General features: G+C 65.1%; 1 protein-coding gene across 1 annotated transcript; it reads right to left on the reverse strand.

Annotated features, from left to right (window-relative positions):
• Window positions 1–510: 510 nt before the first annotated feature.
• On the reverse strand, window positions 511–22,965 carry MYO15A (myosin XVA). Its single transcript, XM_050317783.1, has 64 exons — window positions 19,945–22,965; window positions 19,003–19,085; window positions 18,736–18,799; window positions 18,521–18,630; window positions 18,218–18,292; window positions 17,948–18,038; window positions 17,358–17,461; window positions 16,931–16,994; window positions 16,732–16,845; window positions 16,368–16,529; window positions 16,155–16,268; window positions 15,998–16,056; window positions 15,626–15,749; window positions 15,441–15,536; window positions 15,229–15,360; window positions 14,841–14,966; window positions 14,591–14,668; window positions 14,087–14,241; window positions 13,913–13,958; window positions 13,654–13,778; window positions 13,289–13,406; window positions 13,024–13,199; window positions 12,864–12,948; window positions 12,538–12,591; window positions 12,337–12,418; window positions 12,123–12,253; window positions 11,125–11,220; window positions 10,799–11,034; window positions 10,000–10,178; window positions 9,827–9,899; window positions 9,477–9,668; window positions 9,228–9,322; window positions 9,059–9,147; window positions 8,854–8,980; window positions 8,672–8,733; window positions 8,484–8,547; window positions 8,236–8,374; window positions 7,906–7,996; window positions 7,750–7,822; window positions 7,663–7,689; window positions 7,382–7,503; window positions 7,225–7,284; window positions 6,988–7,063; window positions 6,513–6,628; window positions 6,312–6,430; window positions 6,086–6,227; window positions 5,742–5,853; window positions 5,533–5,607; window positions 4,931–5,136; window positions 4,730–4,863; window positions 4,582–4,648; window positions 4,367–4,439; window positions 4,068–4,141; window positions 3,896–3,978; window positions 3,588–3,718; window positions 3,372–3,466; window positions 2,882–2,959; window positions 2,547–2,643; window positions 2,308–2,468; window positions 2,072–2,205; window positions 1,839–1,972; window positions 1,163–1,296; window positions 837–977; window positions 511–754 (listed from the first exon to the last, which is right to left on the reverse strand). The coding sequence occupies exons 1-64, from the start codon at window positions 22,963–22,965 to the stop codon at window positions 653–655; spliced, it is 9,798 nt and encodes a 3,265-aa protein (XP_050173740.1). The 3' UTR covers window positions 511–652.
• Between the last annotated feature and the right edge of the window lie 2,458 nt (window positions 22,966–25,423).

The raw sequence follows: 25,423 nt of genomic DNA on the forward strand, positions 1-25,423 counted from the left end.
ATCGCCGCGGGGCCGCCCCGCCCCGCCGCGCACGCGCGAGCGCCACCGCCGCGCCCCGCCCTCGCACGCGCGCCCCGACCGGAGATCGCGCCCTGCCCCGCCCGCCGCCGTTACCGGCACCGGCGGCCCCGCCCCCCGCCCCGCCCCGCCCCGCGCTGATTGGTTGGGAGGCGGGCGCGAGCGCAGAGGGCCGGCGGCTGATTGGGCGAGTGGCGAGAGCGCGGCGGCAGAGGGGGGGGGGCGAGGGGGCGTAGAGCGCAGAGGTGGCGGCGGGTGCGCGGCGCGAGCGCCCCCTGGCGGACGCGGGGAGTGCGACGAGCGAGGGGGGCGGGACCGGGAAAGTGAGGATGGATACAGGGCGGGATAGAGAGGGAACTGGGGCACCGGGATGGGGAAACAGGCACTGGGATGGATGGGGAAATGAAGGCACTTGGGACAGGGAAACTGAGGAACGAGGGGCAGCATCCCCCCGGCGGCACCGAGTGCGGCACAAAACCACGGACAGCGAGTCGTGCCGGGCTCCTGGGCGTGTATAAACCCCATAACAACAGGAGCTGCGAGCGGGGACAGCGGCACCGGCCGCGCTGGGGACGTCCCCGGGGGCACCGCACCCGCTGTGCCCCGCGGCGGGGCCCGGGGTGCCGCGGCGGGCTCAGAGCAGGGTGATCTCGCTGGGCGGCAGCGTCAGCCGCTTCTCCCGGGCGCCCAGCAGCCTCTCCATGTGCACGGCCACCACCCGGCACAGCTCCAGGCCCTGCCAGGGGGACACGCCGGCGGTCAGTGGCCGTGCTGCTGCCGCGGGACCCCCAGCAGGGCCCTCCCCGGGTGTCCCCAACCTGCTCCAGCTGCAGCTGGGTGATGCCCTGGGCCAGGAGGTCTCCCAGCGTGATCTCCACGTAGGGATAGCTGGATCCGGCCGTCGGCCGCTGCGTCCGCGTGGACTGGATTTCGTTCAGCGAGAACTTGGCGATGGGTTCCTGGTGGGAACAGGGGGGAGCGGCCCTGTGAACCCCACCCAAGGGAGCAGGGATCTCAGGCTGGACAGGGCTTGGAGCAGCCTGGTCTAGCAGGAGGTGCCCATGGAACTGGATGAGCCTTAAAGGTTCCTTCCAACCCAAACCATTCCGTGACCCCGTGTATCCCACGCAGCCCCCCCACCTACGTGGGTCTCCTTGCTGAGGAAGTTGAGGCCGTTCTGGTTGACGGCCAGGATGCAGGGCGAGACGATGGCGTTGTTGCTGCAGCTCTGGATGTAGAAGAAGGACGAGCCGAACATGGGGTAGGCGCTCAGCAGCCCTGCAGGGTGCAGGACGGGGTCTCAGTGCCCACTGCCACCCACTCCTGCCCGGTACCCAGGGTGGACTGCACCCACAGCGGCTCTGCCAAGGGCTCAGCCAGCTCCATGCCTGACAGGAGCTGGTTTGGTTCCTGGAGCCTTGCACTGCTTCAGGCTCTGGATCAGGAGCAGGATTGGACCCCGGAGCAGCTAAGGGAATCAGGGGCCTGGGAGCAGCCTGTCCTGTTCTGCCAATGCGTCCTGCCCTCCACGTGCAGCACCTCAGGCTCCACACAAGGGAGCTGCCTGTCCTAGAGTCCCTGCAGAGAAGCCACCCAGCAGCATTCCATCCCCATCATCATCACCCTCCGGGCAGGATGATGCTTCCCATCCCCATCACCTCCTGGGCAACTCCCATCCCCAACAGCCTGGTATCCCCAGCAGGACTGTGTCTCCAGCAGCACTGCATCCTCATTAGCACTGTATCCTTATCAGCACTGCATCTTCTCAGCATCCTCTCCCCATCTGTGTCACCTCCCTGTCCCCATCCCTGTCCCCTCACCCAGGAACTGTGCCCTGGCCTGGTGGGCGCTGAGGGCCTTGGCTTGCTGGACGTGCTGGGTCACCATCTGCAGCCAGGACTGCGGCTTCAGCAGGCGGAAGAGCTGCGGGGGGACGTAGTCCTGCATCTCCCGCCTGCGGGGAGTCCGAGGTCAGCGCCAGCGCTGGCCAGTGGGTCCCAAACCCCACGGGATGTGTGTTTTCCCCCTCAGGATGCCCCATCCCTGGCCGTACGCGGTGGGGAGGTGGTGGTGGTCCTTGGCTCGGTGCTGGAGGGCGGCCAGCTTGGCCACGTGCGGGAAGTGCTGCTCTCCCGGCCTCGCGGGCGGCAGGACGGTGAACAGCCCCTTGAGGTAGTCAGGGAGCACCTGGTGGGGGGAAACAGGGCACAGGGACACAGCTTGGGGACAGGGTACGCTCTGGGGGGGACAGGGAGGTGGCCCTGGGGCAGGCTGATGGGGTGGCCCGACCTGGTTGTAGTGGACGGTGACGTAGAGCTCGTTGTCGAACTTGAGGGGCTGGCTCCAGACCACGCGGCGGCACCAGAAGGTGTAGCTGGTGTCCCGGCACTCTGTCTCGGCAGCCACATCCAAGACGTATTCCCGGCGGGTCAGTGGCCGCACACTCTGCCCTGTGCCACCCGGGAGCCTGAGCATGGCCACCACACCACCAGCAGAGCCTTCCCATCCTGTCCCCACCAGCCCCTCACCTCTGTTGGTCACCACAAAGAGGATGTACTCCTCCAAAGCCTCAGGATGCTGCAGCCCCATCTCGCAGCACAGCTCCTCGATCACATCCAGAGCCACCTGGGCACAGGGACAGGTGGCTGGGGCGCTGCCACATCCCCCTGTTGCGCTCCAGGCCACCAAACACGTCCTGCATTGAGGCTCATCCCACGTGACTGCCCAGGAGGGGATCTGCCTTTCCCCGTGAGCAAAGTCCCACAGTGGGGACAGCGAGGAGTGCAGCCCTCCCACATCTGCACCCTCTGGGGGGTCACCACAGTCCTGGGGTGCACGGAGCCTCCTGCCCCTTCTGACTCACCGAGCACGTCTTGATCTTGAGGTGCCTCTCGATGCCACCGGGCAGGAGGAAGAGCTGGCGCTTGGCGCTGCGTCCAGCCTGCACGAGAGGACTCGTTGGGGTGCAGGGGGGCCCTCTGCACAGCAAGACCCCAGAGGACACCCCAAATCCTGCAGCTATCCCACTGGGATCATCCTATCTCTTACCCATCTTGCCATGTGAGCCATCACGCCTCCAGCTCTGAGTCCACAGAGCTGCATCCCCACTGGGGACCCCTGAAAGCCTGGGGCACCCCCAAAGCAGTGAAGAGCAGACCCCAAAAAGGACTGTGCTCTTTTGGGAAGATCCCAAAAAAGGATCTGCTCAGTTCTAGAGCAGTGTCTGGGCAAGATCCCCAAGCCCATGGAGGGATCCCAAGACCATGCAGGTATCCAGAACTTCTAAGGGGCTTCTCAATTTGCTACCAGCCCTGCCCCACATTCCACGGGCACCCACAAGCCCCCAGCCTCACCACCATGGCCTTGAGCTCCATGCTGCTGGGGAAGAGGCTGCGGCCGCCGAACTGCAGGGTTTTCCGCAGGTTCTGCTCACAGGCTTTGGCGATGCCTGGCAGGAACAGGGACTGGGATGAAGGATAGGGCTGAGCCACCACTCCTGAGCCCTGTGACATCCCAGGGTGTCCCTCCCCAGCGTGCACCCAGCACCCTGTGGTGAGCACAGCCCCTACCGTGGAAGGGCAGCTCCGGGTGCCTGCTGGCGTCCTGCAGGAAGGCCAGGAGAAAGGGCCGGAGCACCTCGGAGCACTTGTAGTAGGCAGCGAGGATGTAGAGCAGCCTCCAGCCCCTCTGGCAGCTGTCCCTGTGGGAAGAGCCAGGGCTAAACCACTGAGCAGGGCGAGGGTGCCCACGGTGGCACCCATCACCCTGGGGATGGGGTCCCCGTGTCTCGCCCCACGCTGTGGCTGCTCAGCCCAGCCAGGGACACAAGTGTCCCCAGTGCCAGTCTCTGCTGTCCCAGGCAGGCGTAGGGACTCACGTCTTGGAGCTGGTGTTGTTGGTGATCTGCTTGATGATCTGGCAATACACCTCGTCCCGCAGGACCTCGTGCTCTGCGCAGAGCTGGGGGACAGGCACAGCTGCCACCCACTGCCCAGGCCACCCCCTGCCCCGGCCACCCCCAGGACTCGCTGCCCCCATGGTGGATTTACCTTGAGGATGGTGCAGACAGCGTCCAGCTCCGTCTGCCCCTGCAGAGGGTGGTCACCCATGAACTTCATCACAGCTGGGGATAACAAAGCCACGCAGTGACACAGCTCAGTGCACCCCCTCCCCAGGGACAAACTCCCCTGGGTGAGCACGTCACAGGCACATGGGGCAGTGGGACCAGAGGACCCAAGTCCCTCAGGCCACTCCATCTGCCCATCCTGGTCCTGCATCCACAGTCCTCAGAGGATGGGCTGGGAATGGCCAGGGGACAGGGGGACACAATGCTCATGTTCCTGCCTACCTTGGAAAGCCTCAGCAGCCAGTTTGTTGATGCCACCATCCACAAATTCGATGAGCGACTCCTGGATGGGGATCTGGAGTGGGGGGAGAGGGTCAGCTCCCAGGAGCAGCCAGAGGGATGATGGAGTGCCCTTCAGGGAGCTCTCCCTGAGATCTCGGTGGGAGCTGCAGGTGACAGCAGGGCAGGGGCAGCCCAGGCTCCCCACTCCCCTGTACCTTGGTGAACGTCAGCATCTCCAGCACACTGGGCACATCCCTCCTGGCCTTTGTCCCACAGGAATCCCTGGGATAGAGGTTCCAGGGAGCAGGTGGGCACAGGTGTCCCCACCACGGCGTGTCCCCCGTCCCAGCGCTGGACACTCACGTGGTCCCATGTCGAGCCGCACGGAAATGCCGCTGGGCGAAGGCCAGCATGGGGCAGGTCCCTGGGACATCCCTGAGCTGCTCGGCACCGTCTCCCTCCAGACCCTCCGCGAAGGTGGCACTGGCCGGGGATGCCTGCGGAGCGGGGCAGTGGGCACCGGGCACAGCCAGCGCCGGGCAGCAGCCCCAGGCCAGAACCCACCTCAGTTTTCCGGTCCAGCTCCTGGGCGGCAGCAGTGGAGGCCACGGCCACGGCCACGGCCGCAGAAGCCGCCACCCTGCCCTGCTTGTCCCTGGGCTCCTCCTTCCTCTCCGCAGGCAGATGCACGAAGTCGGGCGCCGCGACGGGCTGGACGTACTCGGCAGGGAAGAGCCCTGGCCTGCCGTGGATGGCCCCAAACTTCCACCCTGCAGTGGGCAGATGGTGGGGATGGCCCCGGGCTGGCAGCCCAGGTGGACACTCCCAAAAAAACCTCTGTCTGCTCCCTCCTGCCTTTCACAGCCTTTTCCAGTGGTCTGGCCACAGGTTTTGGCAGGAAGCGTCTGCAGTTCAGCAGCATTTGAGGTAAAGGCAGGGAACAGGGACCACAAAGCCCGTCACCTGCAGGGACGTGGGCAGCATCCGGTGCCACTCAGGGTGGGACCCACAGGGGAACATCCCCTGCATTGGGTCGGTGCCAAAAAGATCCCAAACCATCCTGCTGAGGAGTAACAGAGGCAGGATCCTGCCCTGTGCCCCAGCCCCAGGAAAGAACACAGCTCAGGGCACACCAGGGACATGCATGGGGACAGTGTGGCACTCACCAAAGTCCTGGGTGCCCGTCTTCAGCTCCTCCAGGTACATCACCTTCTTGCGGACCACGCAGCCATAGTAGTAGTCTGACACCATGGGGACACAGGGCGTCACAGGGTGCAAGACAAGTACGTGGCTACCTCTGGGGCGGGTGAAGCCATCAGTCCTGCCACCCCCATGAGGGTGTTTCACCATGGGGGGCTGTGTGGGGGCCTCTCACCTCTCTCAGGATGCTCCAACGACTGGAGGTGGATGATGTCCCCTTTGTGGAAGCTGAGCTGTCCCCCATCCTCCGGGCTGTAGTTCCTGACGGCCACCACGTACTGGGAGTCCTGGGCACAGGGGGGCTGGCACTGCCATTGCACGCAGGGACACCCACACCCCACCTAGCACAGGGACTTCGAGCACCCACAGCCTCAGGACCACCCCAGGGTGTTCCCCCCAACTCCAGGCACGGCCCCATTCAGCAGGGTGCCCTCCCAGCCCCCAAAGTGTGGGCACACAGGCAGGGTCTGACCCCCAGGACATGCCCCCTCTCACCCCAGGCCCAGGGCACCCCCCCACCTTCCTGAGCTCCGTGATGAACTGGTCGACCATGACCTTGACCTGGGGGGCTTTGGGGGAGAAGAGGATGAGCTTCTCGCTGCGCAGGTTGAACTCCAGCATGTTCCTGGATGGGGTGGTCACGAAGAGCACGTCGGCGTAGCTGGGGCAGGGCGAGGGGAGGCTGAAACACCCGGCACCTACGGCACCCACCCCACCCCGGCCTCCCCACGCTCCTCACCCCCACCTGTACGCCCGCAGCACCCGCAGCTGCTCCCCGGGGACGTTGGTGCCCTTCACCAGCCGCAGCAGCTTGATGCCAGCGTGGGACACAGCCAGGATCTGCACACCCGTCCCCACACTGCCCTGTGGGCAGGACAGTGCCTCAGCCAGGGGCACGGGGCCGTGGTGGCCCCCGTGCTGACCTGCCCCACGGCCAAACCCTCACCGTGGCGGGGAAGAGACGGGAGAAATACACCTCACAGCCATCCCGGGCCGCGGCGATGATCTCCTTCTTGACGCTCTCGGTGGCCACAGGGCTGAAGGAGTCCAGCTTGTTTTCAGCTGTGGGGAAAGGGAAATACATCTTGGTGAGCATCCCCCTTCCCTGGGAAGGATCCAGACATGGTTCCCAGCAGGAGCAGCGATGATCATAGCCTTCCCAGGCCAGGCAGGAACATGATGGAGAGGCCCATGTCCCACTGGCAACTGGCTGAGACCTGACAGAACTCGTGACATTATGGAGCACTAACTTACCGGGGGGTCATTGCATTTGGAGGCAAAACTACCCCAGCTTTAAGCAGAGCCAGTCACGGCCCCAGGAGATGAGACTAGGCACCAGAGAGGCTGGGTGTGAGCCCCCCAAGGTGTGTGAGCCCCCCAGGCAGGGAGCAGCAGGACGGGGGGATGCGGTCGGGGGTTACCGAAGAGGGATTTCAAGCGGAGCCGCTCCTCCTGGCTGATCCGGATGCAGGTGTCGGACAACACGTCGTTGAAGATCTGGGGAAGGGGGTGAGGAGCAGTCAGGTCATGCCAGGGCGTGTGGTGGGACCCCAGCCCCTCTGCCCTGCCCGCTCCCCCTGGCTGGGGGCAGCTCCTACATGGCAGGAATGTAGGAATGGGGAATACCTCAGCTTCCAGGGGCCAGCTTGGTGCCTCACCTGCCTGAAGACAAGGTCGAGCAGCAGTGGGTTGTTGATGCTGTCCTTAGGGTAGAAAACCTGTCAGGACAGAGAACAGGGTTTGGTGAAAAGCCCCCTTTTATCCCTGTAGCACCTTGGCACCAGCCTGTCCCTGAGTGTCCCCATAAATCCGTACCTCCTTCCGGATGAATATTTTCCAGGGCACGTTGTGGTAGGTGTAGAAGTCCTCACTGCAGCTCCGGTGCAGCTGAGTCTGGACCTGCTGTGCCTCAGATGGGAGCTCCCGAGATACAGAGACTGTGAAGGGACAGAAAGCCCTGCAGGAAGCCCCATCCACCCAGGGAAACTGAGGCACGAGGAGCAGCTGTCCGGTTGAGCCGGAGACAGTGGCTGTTCAATGAGGGTGCTGTGGAGCCAGACTAGCACCGGGCTGCATAAGGCATCACCCAGTGCCACTGGGAGGATGAGATGCCCCACTCCACCCTGGCCCCCGCAGTGCCACAGCTCTGCCCAGCAATACCTGGGGGCCGGGGGCTGCTGGACGCCCTGCGGGTGCTCGCAGCTGGTACCTGGCACTGGGCACCGGCTTCACCGTGGCCACCACCTCCTTGGGCCCCTGGGAGGCACAGAGGGGCTGTGGTCAGGGCCAGTGACACCCCCAGCCCGGTGGGGGGGACATGGGGGCAGCCACATCCCTACCACAGCCGCTGGCACCCGAGCTGCCGAGAGCTGTTCCTTCAGGATCTGCACAGCTTCCTCATGGGGGTCCACCTTCTTCCCAAAAAGCTTGCTGCAGAGACAGCATCCTACGTTGCCTATACCTGGAATCACCTGCATCCTGGCATCACCTGTACCTGGCATCACCTGCACGCTGGAATTACCTGTACCCCAGCACCACCTGTGCCTGGCATCACCTGCAACCCCACCATTCCCTGCACCCCACCGTTCCCTGCACCCTGGCATCAGGGCCAGCACATGGACCCGCAGGCAGGAGAAGCCCATGGCTTGGCTGGGGACCCGGGTGGGTACCTGGGGGCCTGGGAGCTGCGCAGGGCTGGCTGGCACTGGCGGATGATGTTGCGGATGTCGTGCGTGGGCCGTGGGAAATGCTCCGAGTTGAGCCGGGAATGCCGCACCAGCTCTCCCGGCCATCGCCGCCCCACAGCTGCTGTGGGGCCAAGCACATGGCTCAGGGGGCCGGACACTGCCCCCACACCTGGGCCCTGCCTCGGTGTCATGAGCCCCCGTGGCCACCCCACTGCACCAGGACCCCTTACCGGCTTTCTGCGAGTAGGGCCGGGGCTGGGGCATGCGGGCTGGCGTCCCCTCCGCTGCTCTGCCCTGCAAGGGACTCTGTGCCATCAGCACCTGGCACCCCCAGCTGCCCCCATCCCCAGGGGCTGCCCAAGGGAGCTGCCCTGAAGCAGAGGAGGGGCTTGACCCCTCCCAGCCCTCCAGCACTGACCAGGGGTCCGGGTGGCTGGTTGGCATCTGGCCGGCTCTGCGGGGACAGGGCTGGCTCTGCGCCTGCAAGGGCAAAGAGGAGACATCAGCTGAAAGGTCCTGCCTGCAGACCCCCCACCAGAAAACAGGCAGGGAAACAGGCAGGGAGCTGGGGTGGGGTGTGGGAGTGCTCGGGGCACTCACCCCTCGGCTGACGCATCTCCGCAGGCACAGGGGGTCCACTCCGATTGGCATCACTGCCACTGTCCCCCCCTCCCACGCCACCTCCTCCCTTCATCCTCTGTGAGAGGATGGCCGGCTTCTCCAGCTCCTGGGGGCAGGAATCAGGGTAAGATGGCCAAGCCACCTGCACCCCAAAATGCCTTGGGCAGGGGGAAGTCCCTCTCACCCCATTGCCATAGGAGAGCACGGGATCGAAGAGGCTGTCCAGGTACCGGTCCAGACCCTTCTGGCTGCGTGGCTCCCCAAATTCCCCATCTGCAGGGGGGCGAGGAGGGATGAGCTGCCAGCAGCAGGGCTCCACTGCAGCACCAGGGGCCAGGGGGATGATGCCCTACCATGGGGGTGGTACACCTCTGTGGAGGGCAGCGTGGGGGCTTTCACAGCTGGGGGAGGAGGCACCTCATCCAAATCCAATCCATGTCCCAGCACCCTGCAGAGAGGGAGGATTCGCTCACCGAGCACCCATCAGGTGCCAGATCCCCTCCAGGAGCCCACCCACCCCTATCCAGCGCCCATCCAGCCTGGTGCCAGGGTTCCTCCCACCAGTCCCACAGCAGGGAACCCATCCCTGCCCAGGTACCTACACCTGGCTGTCCCTGCCGAGGCTCTCAGTCCCATCCCACGCGATGAGGAAGCAGGATTTCTGTCTGGGGAAGCCCTGGAGCAGCTCGAGGTCGGAGATGAGATCCAGGACATAGTCGTGGCCAGCCAGCTCGGCCCACTGGGCACCCACCTTCATGGCCACGGACCAGCCACGCCAGCCCTCTGCCAGCCCCCTGCCAACAGCCAGACGCTGGGGATGGGCATGGGCTACCAGCGGTGCCCCAGCTTTTTGGGGACACCCTGCCCACAAGCTGGGCATCCCAACTCCCCGCTCCTGGTGACACCCAAAACAGCCCCGGGGTGACACCATGGGTGCCAAGCCAGTGCCTACCTGTGCTTCAGGACATCGCCTGCCAGGTCCTCGCCCGTGCTCCAGGAGTGGACGGGGCAGGAGAACTGGTCACCTGGGGAGGGACGGGCCATGAGCTGGTCCCACCAGCCCCCTCCCGTCCATGAGGGTGGTCACCCTGGGCCCGCCCCTCGCCGCCACCGCGCCAGCCGCACCGTTGAAGCAGTGCAGGTCGAGGGCCATGCTGGCCTGCTGCCGGTTCGCCGTCCACTCCAGCAGCGAGGGCGGGAAGGTGCGGGCAGCTGCCGTGCCCAGCTGTGCCCGGGCCATGGCGTGCATCAGCTTGCGCTGGCACACCGGCTTGTAGCCAGCGAAGGCATAGTCGGAGACGAACCTGTTGGCAAGGGATGGTGCTGCAGGAGGGACCCCGGGTACATGTGCCAGGTTGGCACAGGGGACCACAGAGAGGTTAAGGGCATCCCCCAAGGGATCTCAGCAGCATCCTGAGCACGTGGCCAGTCTGGCCCAAGGGATCTCAGAGGGACCTCAGAGAGCACCTGGAGGGACCTGGGCAGGATCCCTGGGCACATGTGCCAGGATGTCCCTGGGGAACACAGAGGGACCTCAGAGCATCCCCAGAGGGATTTGTGTAGTGGCATCCTGGGCTCATGTGCCAGGCTGGTTCAATAGATCCTGGGGAAACCTGAGCATAATCCCAGGTTGGCTCTAGGGATCCCAGAGGGACCTCAGAGCATCTCCAGCTGGACCTGGGAGGCATCCCTGAGCATATGTGCCAGGATGGCCAGAGGAATTCTGAAGGTATCTCAGAGCAACCCCAACAGGATCTGGTCAGCATCCCTGGCCACGTGTGCCAGGCTGGGCAGCATCCTCAGGCACAGGTGCCAGGAGAGTGCCCTGAAGACCCACAGCAGTGTCCCCAGGCACGAATGCCAGTCTATCCCCAAGGGTCCCAGCCATCCCTGCTCCCCATCCCCGTGCCCACCCCCGGCTCACTTGAGCAGGTACTTGTCGAAGGCGGCGGACGGGGGGAAGGCGCTGAGGCAGGTGGCCAAGAGCAGCCAGCCCCGCTCCTCGTTGTTGACGTTGGTGTTCCGCCAGACCTGGTTGGCAGCTTGTGCCAGGAGCTCATCCCGCAGCCCCGGCACCGACAGCCCCTTCTGCACGATGTAGTTGCCGAAGAGGGTCTCCTGCAGGCCGCCCAGCCCTGGGTCCCCCATGAACCGCAGGATCTGCCAAGGGGACAGCCAGGTCCTCCCTCCAGCCCCAGGCAGGGAGCGGGCAGGGGATTGCGATAATGGATCCCATGCTGTCCCACCTACCAGCTGGAAGATGCTGAGTGCCTCGTGGCACAGCTCCTCGTCCAGCCGGGTGAGGGGGGCCTTCAGCGGGGCCGTCAGCATCCCGAACGCCGGTTCCTGCGGCGACACCCGCACCCGTGGCTACCTGGGGACAGCCTCAGGCCACGAGGGGCCGGCCCCAGGGTGCTGAGCGTGGTGCTGATGCTGGATGGGGACTGTGGGGCTGCCAAAGGGCTGGGGCACAGGATGGGGCCAGCAGCCTGTCGGGAATGGGGTAGGGATGGGCTCAAGCTGTGCTGTGCCCTTGGCAGCACCAGAGATGGGTGGTGAGGCCCTGGCACAGACTGCCCAGAGAAGCTGTGGCTGCCCCACCCCTGGAAGTGTTCAAGGGTTGGACAGGGCTTGGAGTAACCTGGTCCAGTGGAAGGTGTCCCTGCCCATGGCAGGAGGTTAGAATGAGATGGGCTTTAACATCCCTTCCAACCCAAACCAGTCTATGATTCTATGCCGGCACTTGGGCGAGGCTGAGAGCAGGACCCAGCCCTGGTGCTACCACTCAAAATGCTGGGAACAGGGAAACACAAGGCAAAAATAGAGGGCAAAGAGAAGGAATGGGGCAAAGTGGCCGGGGATGGGGCCGGGGTCCCGGCAGCAAAGCGACCTGGTCTCCCGCCCCAGCGTTCCGGATCCGCCCCGCGCCGGGCGTCCAGGAGGGCTCAGCGGGTCTCTCTCCGATAGCCTCAGCATGGTCCCCCCGGCCTCTGGAGACGACAGGAACCCACGGGGAGGGAGGGAGGTGGCAGCCAGCTCACCACAGTACCACAACCACCCCGGATCCAGCCTCTCTTGCTCCCCGTGGCATCCCTGGGGCCAAAGCTGGGGCAGAGCCCGGGGGGATGGTGTGGGGAAGCGCCGCAGGGACCCTGATTCTAAACGCTCAGCCACAACTGGGGTGCCGGGGACCCCCCAAAAGCTGTCTGGACAGGATCCCCAGTGCCGGGCCGCGGTGCCCACCTTACCTGGAAGTGGCCCCGCACGTACTTGGCCATGGGGTAGTCGTTGATGTCGAGCGGGAGGGTGAGTTTGGAGTCAGGCTGCAGCGCCGGCGGCGGCACCAGGACCACACAGCCAGCATTCACCTCCTGGGCGGCTGTGGCACAGTGGGCAGCTACGGCACGGCCGGGGGGATGGGGACAAGGGGCTGGGGGCGATGGCACTGCAGGACACGCTCACCTGCAGCCGCCTCCAGCAGCCCCATCAGCTCGGCCGGGATCTCCAGGTGGGTGACATCCACCACCTCCCTCCGTGTCAGCTCCTGCAGCCACAGCACAGGGATGTGCCCACTCACCACACTGCTTCCCATGCCAGCACCCATGGGTGCCTCAGCGGGCAAGCACGTGGCAGGGACAAGGGCACAGCAACACAGCCTGTTACCTCCTTCATCCTCTCCTTCTCCTCCTCAGCCCGCCGGCGAGCATCCTCCTTCCTCTGCAAGCAGAACAGCCACTCTGAGTCCCAGCAGAAGGGAGGGAGACCCAGAGGTAGCAGGAATTTGGGGGGTGCCATTGCCTTCCCCAGTATCACCAGGTTTTCATTGAGCAGGTACCATCAGTGCCCCACGGGACATGGAGGAGGGGGTAGCGTGGGGCCTGGAGGGGCTCAGGATTTGGGGGTGCTTTCCACAGACCCTCCAGTGAACATGCAGCAGGGTGGGAGCAGGTGCCCAGGACACCCCTGGGACATGCCAGCCCCCACCTCACCTTGAGGTACCGCCGGCGGTTCACGTAGATGTGCACCAGCGACCTGAACTTGATGAGCGTGTGCCGCATGCGCCGGTACCGCTGCCTGCGGGAGGGCACCCGTCACCCTCTGCCACCCATCACCCTCTGCCACCCACCAGAGACCCCCTGGGACCCCCACCTGGCCAGGTATCCCCGTGCCCGGGTCTGCAGGAGGATGATCTTGCGGCGGAGGGAGCGGAAGCGCCGCTTGATGAAGAAGGTGCGAGCGTAGCGCTGGAGCGTGAGTGCGGCCAGGTGATGGGCACGGGCTCGCTTGCTCTCCAGTGCCTGGTACAGCTGCTCCTTCAGGAAGAGCTGGGAGCAGGGATGGCGCCATGAGCCCCCTGCCCTGGCCACCACCCCCCAGGGAACCCCCGGAGCCAAAACCCCTCCCAGACCGGTACCTTGGTGACACCGACATAGTACATGCTGGGGTTAACAGTGCAGAGGTTCCTCAGCATCTCCACGCAGTTGGCTCCGTTGGGAATGATGTTGGACCACATGTCGACGAGGCAGCGGTACCTGGGTGAGCCCATGACACTGTCACCATGCAGGACCCTGCCAGGACCCCAGCATGGACCCTCCCTGCAGTGACGAGCACCGTGCCGGGAGATGCAGCTTCTATGGGAGCTGTGCATCCAAGCGATGGGGCCCAGCTCCCACTGTGGGGGAACCCCGGCCCAAACACAGCCCCCAAAAACACCCTCAAGCTCTGCAGTCTCCTCTCACAGGGCCACATGGCAGTACCCCACCCACAGCCCCCAGGCACCTGTCGATGAAGACGAGGAAGGGGATGCGAATGGGGAAGCCCTCCTTGCGGATGCGGATGGTCTCCAGGATGCCCGAGTAGCGCAGCTGGCTGCTGACCACGTCAGCCTCGAAGAGCCCCGGCTCCTGGGGAGGGAACGGGAGGAAACCTCACTGGCTGCCTGGGCAAAGCCCTGCTCAGTGTGTTCCCACCACGCTCCCAGTGCCAGCGGGGCAGGCAGCACTGGCATCACTGCAGGCTGGAAAGCCCTGGCTGTCACCTTCTTGTTGTTGGGTTTGAGGCAGCGCACGAAGAAGGGGTTGCACCTGCAACGGAGAGACCCCATTAGCCATGGAGGACAGGGGACAAAGCCAGCCCTGCCAGCTCAGGCTCAAGTTCCACTGTCACCCTGTCCCCACCAGCCCAGTGCATGGCCCACCCTGCCCACCCTGACCTCTCCATCTTCTCCACCAGCTCCAGGAGCGACTGCTGGAAGCGGGCGGCCACAGTGGGAGCCTTGTACCGCCGTGTCCTGGTGCTGCTCCTCCGGATGAGGCTCCTCTGCCGCGCTATCACCTGGGCATGGCCGAAGAAGAGGTTGGCCACCACCTTGGGGAGACGAGAATGGTGAGGAGGAAGGTGGCCAGGATGGTGCAGCTTCCCTGGCTCCTCTTCCCAGCCCAGCCACTGCTCTAAGCAGTTGCATCCTCTATTTGTGGCTGGATTCCCTGGACAGGGATAGGGATGAGGATATGGATTAGGATACAAAGCATAAGAGCAGCCCACGTGCCCATTTGTGTCAAATACTTGAGGGAAAGCCCAGAGGCACAGGGTGGACCAGAGGCATCTTCTGCTTCAGGTCCCCCTTGGCTTTGCTCGGGGACATGAAAAGGGATATATGGAAGGGGGCCGCCAGTACCCTGTGTCACCACCGAACCAGGCTCAGGCAGGGCCCTACCTTGGTCTTGCTGCTGATGAACAGGTCCAGCACATCCTGACGGACCTGGTCGTAGTTTTTATCCAAAAATTTGTGAACCTGGCAAAGAGCAAAACCTCACGGTGAGGAGCCTGGTGGCACGACGGGGCGAGGCGAGGAGCTCCAGGCCGGGATGGGGGATCCCAGCCAGACCCCCTGTGCTGCACCTCCCCACTTGGTGCAGGATCAGCCTCCTGCTCAACACCCCAGCTGGGCACCCCCTGCCACACACCTGGTAGGTCACCTTCCCTGCATAGTGCTTGATGGTGAACTCGGGCAGCGGCATCTTGGGCTTCGTGTAGAGCGGGTTTGTCCCGTGGTGGTAGTGACACTTCTGGAGGAACGTGTGGTCGGTGGCCTGGGGAGGGACACAGGGGTGAGACACAGCTTGGGCAGCTCACAGCAGGTTGGAACTAAGTGAGTTTTAAGGTGCCTTCCAACCCAAACCATTGTGGGATTCTATGATGATTCTATGATTCCTGGGGTTTATACAGTCTGGTGAAATCCAGATGGTCTCCCAGGTTGTCCAGGACAGCCCAGAAGAGCAGCCCTTGGCCACAGTGACTCCATAACCACAGTGATCACACAGTGCTGCCACCTCATCACCAGGCACCCCTCACCTGGGGGAAGCAGCTCTGGTCATCCAGGATCCGGAGGATGCCATAGGGTTTCTGGGAGATGAGGTCGATGCAGGGCTGGTTGTCAGTGAAGGGGATCTCCTTCCACTCGATCTGCTCCCGGAGATACTCCTCCTGCAGGGCCAGCACCAGGTCACACCCGAGCCCCATCCCCCTGTCATGGGGGCAGAGCCTGGCACTGCCCACTGACCCACCTGCTCCTCCTGGAAGACGATCTTGTTGAAGAAGGACTGCAGGTACTCGTTGGCATAGTTGATGCACAGCTGCTCGAAGCTGTTGAAGTTGAGGTCCTGCAAGAAGGAAGGTCTGTTGAGCCTGAGACCCCAGGAGGATGGAGCTGGGACTGAGCCAGGATGGAGCTGGGACGGATCCTGCTCACCTCGAAGCCGTAGATGTCCAGGATGGCGATGGAGAGGGCCTCCTGCCGCGGGTACACCAGCTTGTTGATGCGGTCCGTGAGCCAGCCGAAGAGCAGGGAGTAGAGGGTCTTGGCAATGGCATCCCTGGGAAGGAGAAGAGCGATGGAGCTCTGGAATGGCATGGCATGGCACTGTGTACATCCCCACTGCCATGGCCAGCACCCATCACAGCACAGGGCAGGCCTTAGGGCTGGAGTTTTAATCCCTGGTGAGCCTAATCGACACTGGGGGACCTGACTATCTCTTTTCCCAGCTGGCATTTCACCTCTCAGCCCATTCCTGAGGGTCAATCCCCTGTGTCCCCCCGGCAGCACAGCCCCACTTCCCTCTACCTGGCATCCACGGCGCTTTCAACAGTCAGAGGGGTAAAAATCTTCTCCCGCAGCGTTTCCTGGTTGGGAAACAGCGTGATGGAGTTTTAGCAGCACCAGCCACGGTTCCCAGGGACCAGAGACCCTCCCCCTCGCCTGTTTTCCCCCCTGTACTCACCGTCACCTTGAAGGTGATGGCTTTCTGCAGGCCCTCGGGGGACACCTGCAGCAGCTCAGCCACCGTCCGGATCTCCGTGGCGCTCACCACCGTGGCCACCTCCTGGCAGTCGGTCTGGGGGGATGCGGTGGGATGTGATGACCCCTCCCACCACCCAACCCGCCACACCAGGAACCACGCCCGAGGAGCACCTCTTGGCTCCCCGCAGGGTACCTCGTATTTCTCGAAGTAGACGTTGCCCAGGTGGAGGACGGAGGAGAGGATGCGGAAGATGCTGTTCTGCTCGTCCACGCTGAAGTTCAGCACCTCCATGGTGTTGAGCAGCCGGCGGAAATCCTCCGCGTCGTCCTTGCCGGGAATCTCGCAGTTCCCGCCCTGGCACAACCCCCTCGGTCCATCAGTGGGTCTTGGGGTGGGGTGGGGGAGCAGCACCCAGTATGGGGGGCTCACCCTGCCCTGAGCACCGTCCCCACCCACACGCTGAGTACTCAGGGATCCTCCTGCACCCTGAGGTTGGGCAGCCCCCCCAAAAATCAGGCAGTGGGGGGGGGGGGCTGGGGAGGGGCACATTCACTACCTGGTTCAGGTAGTAGTAGGTCTCGGCGCCCTGCAGGCAGTACCGCTGGCGCTGCTGGGCGGGCAGCCCCGCCAGCATCTCGTAGAAGATGTGGTAGTTGCGCTCAGTCTTGGCCTGGGGAGCAGAGGACAGAGCTGGGGAGGGGGAGGCGGAGGGGGCAGAGTGGAGGGGCAGAGCCCAGGAGCCCCTCACCACACACCTGGAAGACCACGCGGGACTTCTCCAGCAGGTACTGCGAGGTTATGGCACCGCAGATCAGGCCGCTGCAGGGGGGAGAGCGGGCAACCACTGCAGCCTCGGCGTGGGCAGGGCTGGGACCCCCCCTGAGGCACCCACCCATGCCCCGATGCTCCCCCCAGCACATGGGACATGGGGACAGGGATGGGGACTGGGAATGGCCAGGATTCCAGCCCAGGACACAGTGTCCCTGCCCCCACCCCAGGGACAGTCACCTGTCCTCAGGTGTTAACACCTTTCCAACTCATGGTTTGTCCCCAAAACTATCCCCATGTGTCCCCCCAGAGCCAAGGGTCAGCCTGGCAGCGGGGTGAGGGACTGGGTTGGGCACTCCCAGGTGGACACACAGGGGGAACAGCCACACACAGGTGTTGCTCAGCATTACTTACTCTTCCAGAAAGATTTCCACAAATTTCCCAAACCTGCTGGAATTGTCATTCCTCACGGTTTTGGCGTTGCCGAAGGATTCCAGCAAGGGGGTCGCCTCCAGGATCTGTTGTGGTGATGGGGAGAGTTGGGGGGTCAGCCTGGGCACTTGACACACCACGGGCTGTCCCCACGGTGGGGGCACCCCCCTCGTCACCCCCTGACACCCTCCCTGACACCTCAGCCCCATGCAGACACCCATGGGTGCCCAAATTTGAGGTGTGCACCACAGCCAGGTTAAACGAGGATGTGAGAGAGTACAAGGACCCCACCCACGTTCATGCACCGAGCTCCTCCTGTCCCTCCCACCATCCCCCTGCAGCTGGGGTGACATGGTCAAGATGCCACCATGACATTCCATCCCCTTGAACTGTCCCAGCTCATATGCCCCCCCCCAGTACCTCTATCTGCCATGGTCCATGTGGAAGCGTGGGGAGAAGGAGAGAGCAGCAGAGCCATGAGCAGAGGTGGAGGAGAGCACAGGGAGAAGAGGGTGGGGACATGGGGACATGGATTCACGGGGATGGGGGTGTCCCCAGGGGCATCACCCTACCTGTGGGGCAGTGCTGCGTTTCTGGCTGACGGCTGCCAGGTAGCGCAGGATCAGCTTGGTGGCTTCGGTCTTCCCTGACCCACTCTCCCCACTGAAATACAGAGTGGGAGCACGGCTGGGGTCATCATCCCCAGCCAAGCAGGGGGTGCCCACCCTAAACCCTCCCCAAAACCCCAGCACCACATCCCCAGTGGCACCGCCCCAGCAATTACGGTGGTGCTGGTTAGAGGCCACCCCGGGGGGCCGTGCGTGGGGACAGCCGTGTCACACCTGATGATGATACACTGGTTGTGTTTGGCATCCATCACTTTGGAGTAGGCGACGTTCGCGATGGCAAAGAGGTGCCTGGGGTGGGGGGAAGCAGAAGAGGGAGGGGGGGTGGTGCCTCAGTGCCCCCGCACAAGGACCCCAAATGTACCCCAAGCATCCCCATGCACTGACACAGATGCTCCAGCACCCAGCACCCAAGGGGCTTGGGGCCACCCAGGGCTCCTGTGGGACCCAGAGGTGGGTGACAGCAGGTAGGAGTGCCCCTATCCCCACAGGATATCTGGGGAACCCCTGGGTACTCACGGTGGGTTCTCCCCCAGGGCTCTGCCCTCGTACTGCAGCACCTGCTCCGTCCCGTAGATGTTGTAGAGCCGGTACGGGTTCACTGACACCAGGATGCTGCCGATGTAGGTCTGCCAGAGAGAGAGGTTTGAGACTGCAAGCCCTGGGAGGGCAATGGCCCCCCAAAGACCTCACACCTGGGGTCTTTGGGGGATGCTGTGCCCCCCTAAACTCACATAGATGAGCTGGCGCTCGAACCGCGTCCGGATGTTGTTCAGCACTGCGGCCTCCTGGAGGTCCCTGGGAGGGGGCAGAGGCTGCTTTAGGGGGTGACAGTGGAATGGTGGGGGCCCCAAGTGTGTCCCCAGCATCTCCAGCCCTGGGAGACTGGAGTGGCCTCCATGTTGGAATGGGATGGGGTGGGAGCAGCCGGGCCAGTGTGCACAATTGGAAATGCAGCCCCATCAGCCCCCCCAGGTCACAAAGGGGATGGGGACACTCACTCCAGCTGGGTCATGTCCTCCAGCCCATCTCCCTCCTGCGGCTCCTGGTACCGCATGATGGGCAGGCTGCACAGCGACTGCATCTGCACAGAGCAACCACCCCAGCTCTGTCAGGGCAGGGCTGTGCCAAACCCCTCAGCTGTTCCACCCAGTCACCACCACCCCCCCAAACCTGCCATCTGTCACCCCAAACCAGGGGACACAAAGCCAGTAATGGCAGGAACCCCAAGAAGACGTCCCACAGCCCTGCAACCAGTACCCCAACAAGAGTGTTGTGTGTCAGGGAAGAGCAGCAGAGCTGGATACAGGGACATGGGGCCACCAAGGCATCCTTGGAGATGGTCCCAGGAAAGACTGGTCCTGAGAAGCCCAGTCCTGCTCACCGTGCCACCCCCAGCTGTGCCACCCCTACCACGGCTGCAAGGGGTGGGCGATGGAGGCTCCTGGGCAGGGTGGCACCTCCAGGGAAGGTGATGGAAGGGGGCCGAGCCGCGGGGCTGAGGCTGCTCCCCACGGCCACGGGCAGAGGTGACACAGGACGGGTGTCACCCAGGAGGCTGCGCTGGCGGCCGGCCAGGCGGTGGGCAGGAAAGCGGACACCCGCCGGGTCACCGTGCCGCCCGCACCCGGCCCCGCCGGATCGCGTCTCCACATTTCCATACACCAGACTCAAGTGTCCCCAAAGGGGCCGTCCTTGGGGGGGACACACAAAGGGCGATGAGCCCCCCTTCCAGCCTGCTCCCCGTGGCAGGACCCCCGCCAGCACCCAGACCACCCATAGCCCACCCAGCACCCCCCACCTCGAGCGCTGCGAACCCTCTGGCACCAGCGGTTTTGTTCCCCGGGGAGCCGGCAGCCACCTCAGCACGCCACCCCATCCCTGGTCCCGCGGGTTGGCCCCCCGGCTCCATCCCCCCGTGGGGGGCTCCCCGCCGGCGTTACCTTGGTGCGCCAGGGCTGCTTGGTGCCCAGGTACCCGTCCGCCCAGGGGTGCCTGTCCCGCCAGCCGCCCGCCGGCGAGCGCTGGCTCAGGTATCGGGCGATGTCGGCTCCCCGCTGGCTCGCCCACCGCCGGCTGCGCTGGGTGGGCTGCTGGGGGGGGCCCTGCTCGGCCGTCCAGGCGTCGGGCATCTCCCGCACCCGCACGACGTGCTGCGTGGACCAGTGCTGCTTGTACATGCGGGACGCGCGCCGGAAGGAGCCCAACCTCTGCACCTGCGGCGTCACCACCGCGTAGCGCCCCGCACCCTCCTCCCCGGCCACCCCTTCGCCCTCGACGGGCTCTGTCGGCCCCGGGGGCCGAGCGCCGTGGCGGGGCCCGACCGGGGAGCCGGGGGCTCGCCCGTGGGGGGGTGGGAAAGCGGCGCGACGCTGCGGTGAGGGGCTCCGGTTGCCACGCGGGTTGGAGGGCAGGACGGGGCGCCCGGTATCGGCCCAGCCCCGGCGCCCCGGCGGTGGGCTCGGTGACCTGCGGGTGCTGCCGTCCCGCAGGGATGAGCGCCGGGGCAAGGAGGGCGAGCGGGTGGATGGGTGGCGGGTGGGTGGTGAGGATGAAGGGCCTTTGGTGGAAGCCATGCTCCTGACGAGCAGCGATGCGAGGGACTGCCCCACGGAGCGCCCCGGGGAGGGGCTGTGCCCCCCTGCTTCGGCAGGCGGCCTGGCCGGCGGGGAGTGGGGGGCCATCCCAGCGAGGGGCTGCCCAATGCGCTGGATGAAGCTTTTGGGGGTGCTCGGAGCGGGGCTGGGCGGGGGAGGCACACCGGCGAGACCCCGTGGGGCACCCTGCCAGGGGGGCAGCTCCTCATCCCAGGAGGGGCCCGGGCGGCCGAGGCGGCGGCTGCCGGGGCGGGAGGACGGTGCCAGGAAGGGGGTCCTCTGCAGCGGCTTCACCGCCTTGGTGGGGGGCTCGGGAAGCCGTGGCCAGGCCTGGGGGAGCGGCAGCCCGGGGGGGCTGCTCCGCCGCGTTGACAGAGGTCTCCCCGACCCCGCCGCGGGGCCCCCCAAGCGCCTCCCCCCGGGCCCGGGTGAGCGGGGGGCGGCCGGCGGCGGGGCGGGGGGCTCGGGGCTGAAGCGCCGGAGGCTGGCACGGATGGATCGCAGCGACCCCTCGCCCCGTGTGCTGCCGGGGCGAGGCCGGGCTGGCGGCGGCGATGGGGAGCGCACGGGGTTGGCGAAGGGGTTGCGGAGCGACGGCCGCCGCGCAGCCCCCGGCTCCCGGGGAGGGGGCTGCACCCAGGGCCCCGCCGGCGGGGAAGGGTCCCTGGCTGGAGATGCTCGCGACGGTGGGTCCCGGCCCCCCAAACCGGCGCTCTCTGTCCCCGCCAGCCTGCGGCTGGAGCGTCTGTAGGAGGGCTGGGGGGTGCGGGGGCCCCGCAATCCCCCTGCACCCCGGGGCGAGTGGCTCTGGGGCTGCGAGAGGGAGCGCTGGAGGAACTGCCCCAGAGGGCTCCCGCACGCCCGCGCTGCCGAAACCCGGCGTGCCGGGGACGCTGCGGGGCCGGGGGCTGCCGGGGGCCGCGGCGGCTCGTACTCGTCGTAATCGTCCTCGTCACGGGCGGCGGGCAGGTGGGGGGACGGCGGGAGGGGGACGTCCAGGCGGTCCCTGCCGAAAAGCTTGACCTGGGGCCGGGGGAAGAGCCTGAATTTCCTGTTGAGGGAGAGCTTGGAGGAGAGAGTCTCCCGCATGCCCCGGAGTGAGGAGGTGCTGAGGATGGAGAAGGGATAGTCTTTCTCCTCCTCCTCCTCTTCCTCCCACTCCTCGGGCTCCTCGGCCTCGGCGATCTCCTCCAGGCCCAGGGCGTAGGGGTTGCAGGAGGACTGGGCATGTGGCGCCCACCCCCCCTCGCTGTACTGAATGCGGTGCTCAGGGTACTCCTCCCCTGGGTACCCCCCAGCAAAGGGCTCCCCAAAGTCCTCATAGGGTTCCCCCCTGTAGCCAAAGGGTCCCCCTGCCTCCTCTCCATACTCGGGGTCACTGCCATAGGGGTCATAGAGGCCGAGGGGGGACCCACCACCAAACGGCCCCTCATCCTCGAGCTCTGTGTAGCCATAGGGATGCCCTGGCGGGTCACCCTCCTCCCAAAACCCCCCACAGACATCATACTCCTCCTCCTCCGTCTCGTAGCCAGGGTAGTCAGCATAGGGTGTCGGCACTACGTCCCCAAACCTGTACCCAGCCGGGTAGGCTGGGCTTTGCATGTAGCCTTCTTCCTCCTCAGAGTAGCCGTGCTGGGGGCTGTAGGCTCCATCTTCCTCATCAGTGTAGCCGTGCCATGGGCCGTAGTCTCCATCCTCCTCAGCATAGCCGTGCTGGGGGCTGTAGGCTCCACCTTCCTCCTTGGGGTGGCCACGCCAGGGCCCGTAGGCTCCATCTTTCTTCTTGGCATAGCCCCGGCGGGAGCCGTAGGCTGCACCCTCCTCCTTTCCATAGCCACGCCGGCGGCTGAAGGCTCTGTCCTCCTCCTCGGCCCACCCATAGCGTGGCACCGGCGGCTCCGCCGGCGCGTGCTGGGAGCGCCGCCGGGACAGACGCCTCACCATGCTGCCCTGCCGCGCAGTGCCGGGGGCCGGCAGCCCGCTGCTGCCAGGGATCCGCTTCATGTTGGCCCGGTGCCTGAGGATCTCGTCTTCCGCAGGGAACGGCAGCTTCCTGGCACCGATACGGGACAGCCAGGCCGTGTCGGTCGCCCGGCTGCCCCCCGTCAGCCCCGTCAGCCGCCCGCGCCGCGAGAGCACCTTCCTGGCCAGCCAGCCCGTGGCGGCGGCCGCCTTGCTCAGCACCCGTGCCCGTGGCTTGAATTTCCTTTCCGGGCACCGGCGGAAGAGCGACGCGCCGTTCTCGGCCTCCTGCCCGCCCCGCCGCAGCAGCAGGAACGACGGCTTCGATGAGGCCTGCTTCTTGGCGGCCTCCTCCTTGGCGGCCTCCTCCTTCCTCTTCTTGCCCACGTGCTTGAAGCGCATCATCAGGTTGGAGGTGGACTTGAGCACCGCCTTGTTCTTCTTCTTCTTCCTCTTCTTGGTGCTTTGCTTATGCAGCCCCCAGAAGAAGCGGGACGTGTTCTTGAACTGTCCTTTCTTGGGCCGATGCAGCCCCAGCTTCTTGAAGCCCAGGAAGAGCTTTGAAGTGCTGCGGAGGCTCCGCTTCGCCCGGGCCTTCGGCAGCGCTGCCGCCTCCTCCTCCTCGGCCAGGCCGGGTTCCGCGGATTCTTTGGGTTGGCCCTTGGCCTCCGCACCCTTGGCCCCTTTCTTCTTCTTGTCGGTCGTCAACCCCATCACCATCTTGGAGGTGCCCTTCAGGTTCTTCTTGGTTGTCGTGGCATCGCTCTTATCCTCCTCCTCCTCCTGCGTCTCCAGCTGCACCTTCTTTCCCCGGCCTATCTTCTTTGCCACCCCTGCCTTGGGCAACCCCTTCTTCTCCTTCCCCTTCTCCTCCTTCCCCTTCTCCTTCTCTTTCCCCTTCCCCTTCTTGGGCTTCTCTGCAGCTTCCTCCTCCTCATGCTTCTCTTCCTCCACCACCTCCGTCTCCTCGCTCTCCTCTTCCTTCAGCAGTTCTGCATCCGAGGCATCCTCCGACTCACTGGGCTCCTCCTTCTTGCCCTTCTTTCCAACCTTCCCTTTCCCTTTGGCCTCCTTTTTGGGGTCCCCCTTCTTGCCAGCCATCCTGGCGACGGTGGGTGCTCATGCTCCGGCCCCGGTGGGGCTCTGGAAGGCGATGCCCTGTGCCGGCACAAGCCAGCTCCCGGCACACCGTCCGGCTCCCGACCCCGCTGCCTGCCCTGGGAGGGTATTTACCTGGGCCTGGTTTTGGCGAGGCACATGCCCGTGCGCGGCTCCCTCGGGCACCGGCGGCCGCCCGCTTGGCATCGCGCTGGGGCGGCGGGACGGGCCCCGGGGCAGCCCGGGGAGCTGCTCCTGCCTCCCGCACACCCCGCGAGTTGGTGGCTGAGCTCTGGCTGTAACACAACCGCCGGGCTCACGGCGCCATGAATAATGCAAGGGATGCACCACGCTGGCCCCGAGACTTTTCCGAAGGAGCAGGGAAGGGCCCTCGCTGCTGGGAGCGTCCCCCAAGATGGACACGGCAGAGGACGGCTCTGTCACCACCCCAAAACTGGACCCTGCCACCTCCCCGCCTCTCGGGGCTCCCTCTGCCCTTCCCTGGGAAATCGGTCTCTTCCTGCAGTCAGCACGGAGGCGGATGAAGCCCAGGGGTCCCTGAAGCCAAACGGCGGCACGAGGAGAGAGGTGACAATTCTGCAGAGCCCAAGGCAGCAGGGACACAGCCAAAAGGAGCAACACGGGAGGAACCTGACACCGGTCCAAACCCCACAGCCCCACAGAAGCACCGAGGGGCCCAGAGCCCACAGGGATACGCCAGTGCCACACCAGGCAGGGTGGCAGGTACAGGCAGGGTGCCACATGTGCCCACACACAGCCAGCGAGAGGGTTTGTCTGTGCCACACGTGTGCCCCGCGGCGGTGCCAGCAGCCTGCTGGCACACACAGGTGCCCAGGCGTGGGGTGACCACATCAAATGTTAATGCCAGGGCTGGATTGCTGCGGCTGCAGCTCATCAAAGTTTAAGCAGCAGCAGTGGGAACTCACTGTCCTTCACAGATCACCTGCTGGGCAGCAGCAGGATCGGTGTGGGCAGGGGCAGCACCCGCTGCACGCCCTCGCTGGGGGTATTTGGGGAGACCCAGGGGGGCAGCAGCAGCAGCAGCATCCAGCTGTGCAGCAGCTGGTGGAACCCGAAAACAAGCAGCACTTGCTGGACTGAACCTGTTGGCATGGGCACACAAGGCCTGGGCACCGTGATGTGGTAGGGAACCCCCTCAAACAGACACAGACACAGCCTCTCTGATGGCAGCAGGGTGCTACCATCCCACTGCCCCTACAGTCCATACCTCCATCCCCTCCCAGGCAGGGCAGCAGGCCCCACAGTGGTCTTGGTGCTGGCACAGCTCCTGAAGGGAGCTTCATCCCACACAGGCACTGCCTTCCACAGCCTGAGCTCCCACACCAGACCCCCTCACACCTTCCCATGATCCTTATCTTGGGCACAGCCTTTGGCACAGCAGAGCTGGGAGAAGGGCACTCATTCCCAGACTCAGTGGAATGGTGGCAGATGCTGGAAGCTGGAGGGGGAACCCAAGGCCACAAACCCCAAACCGTGGGCACCCACACTTGGTGGCTGTTTCCAGGGTGTCTGGGCCTGGCTGCATCCAGCAGCAGGACATGACAGACACCGTGGGTGCCAAACCTGGCAGTGAGGGGTCCCTGGGGTGGCAACAGGAGAAGATGCCCAGAGCATCCTCTGACCACGTCACTCCCGAATGGCTGCAGCCACGTGGGTGAGCCAGGGAAAGCCATCTCACCCCAGGGACATGGACTGGGACAGTCCCAGTCCCACGGCCGCAGCC

The sequence above is a fragment of the Myiozetetes cayanensis genome, unplaced genomic scaffold (assembly GCF_022539395.1).
Source record: "Myiozetetes cayanensis isolate MyiCay16 unplaced genomic scaffold, myiCay2020 scf20-37, whole genome shotgun sequence".
Taxonomy (NCBI): Eukaryota; Metazoa; Chordata; class Aves; order Passeriformes; family Tyrannidae; genus Myiozetetes; species Myiozetetes cayanensis.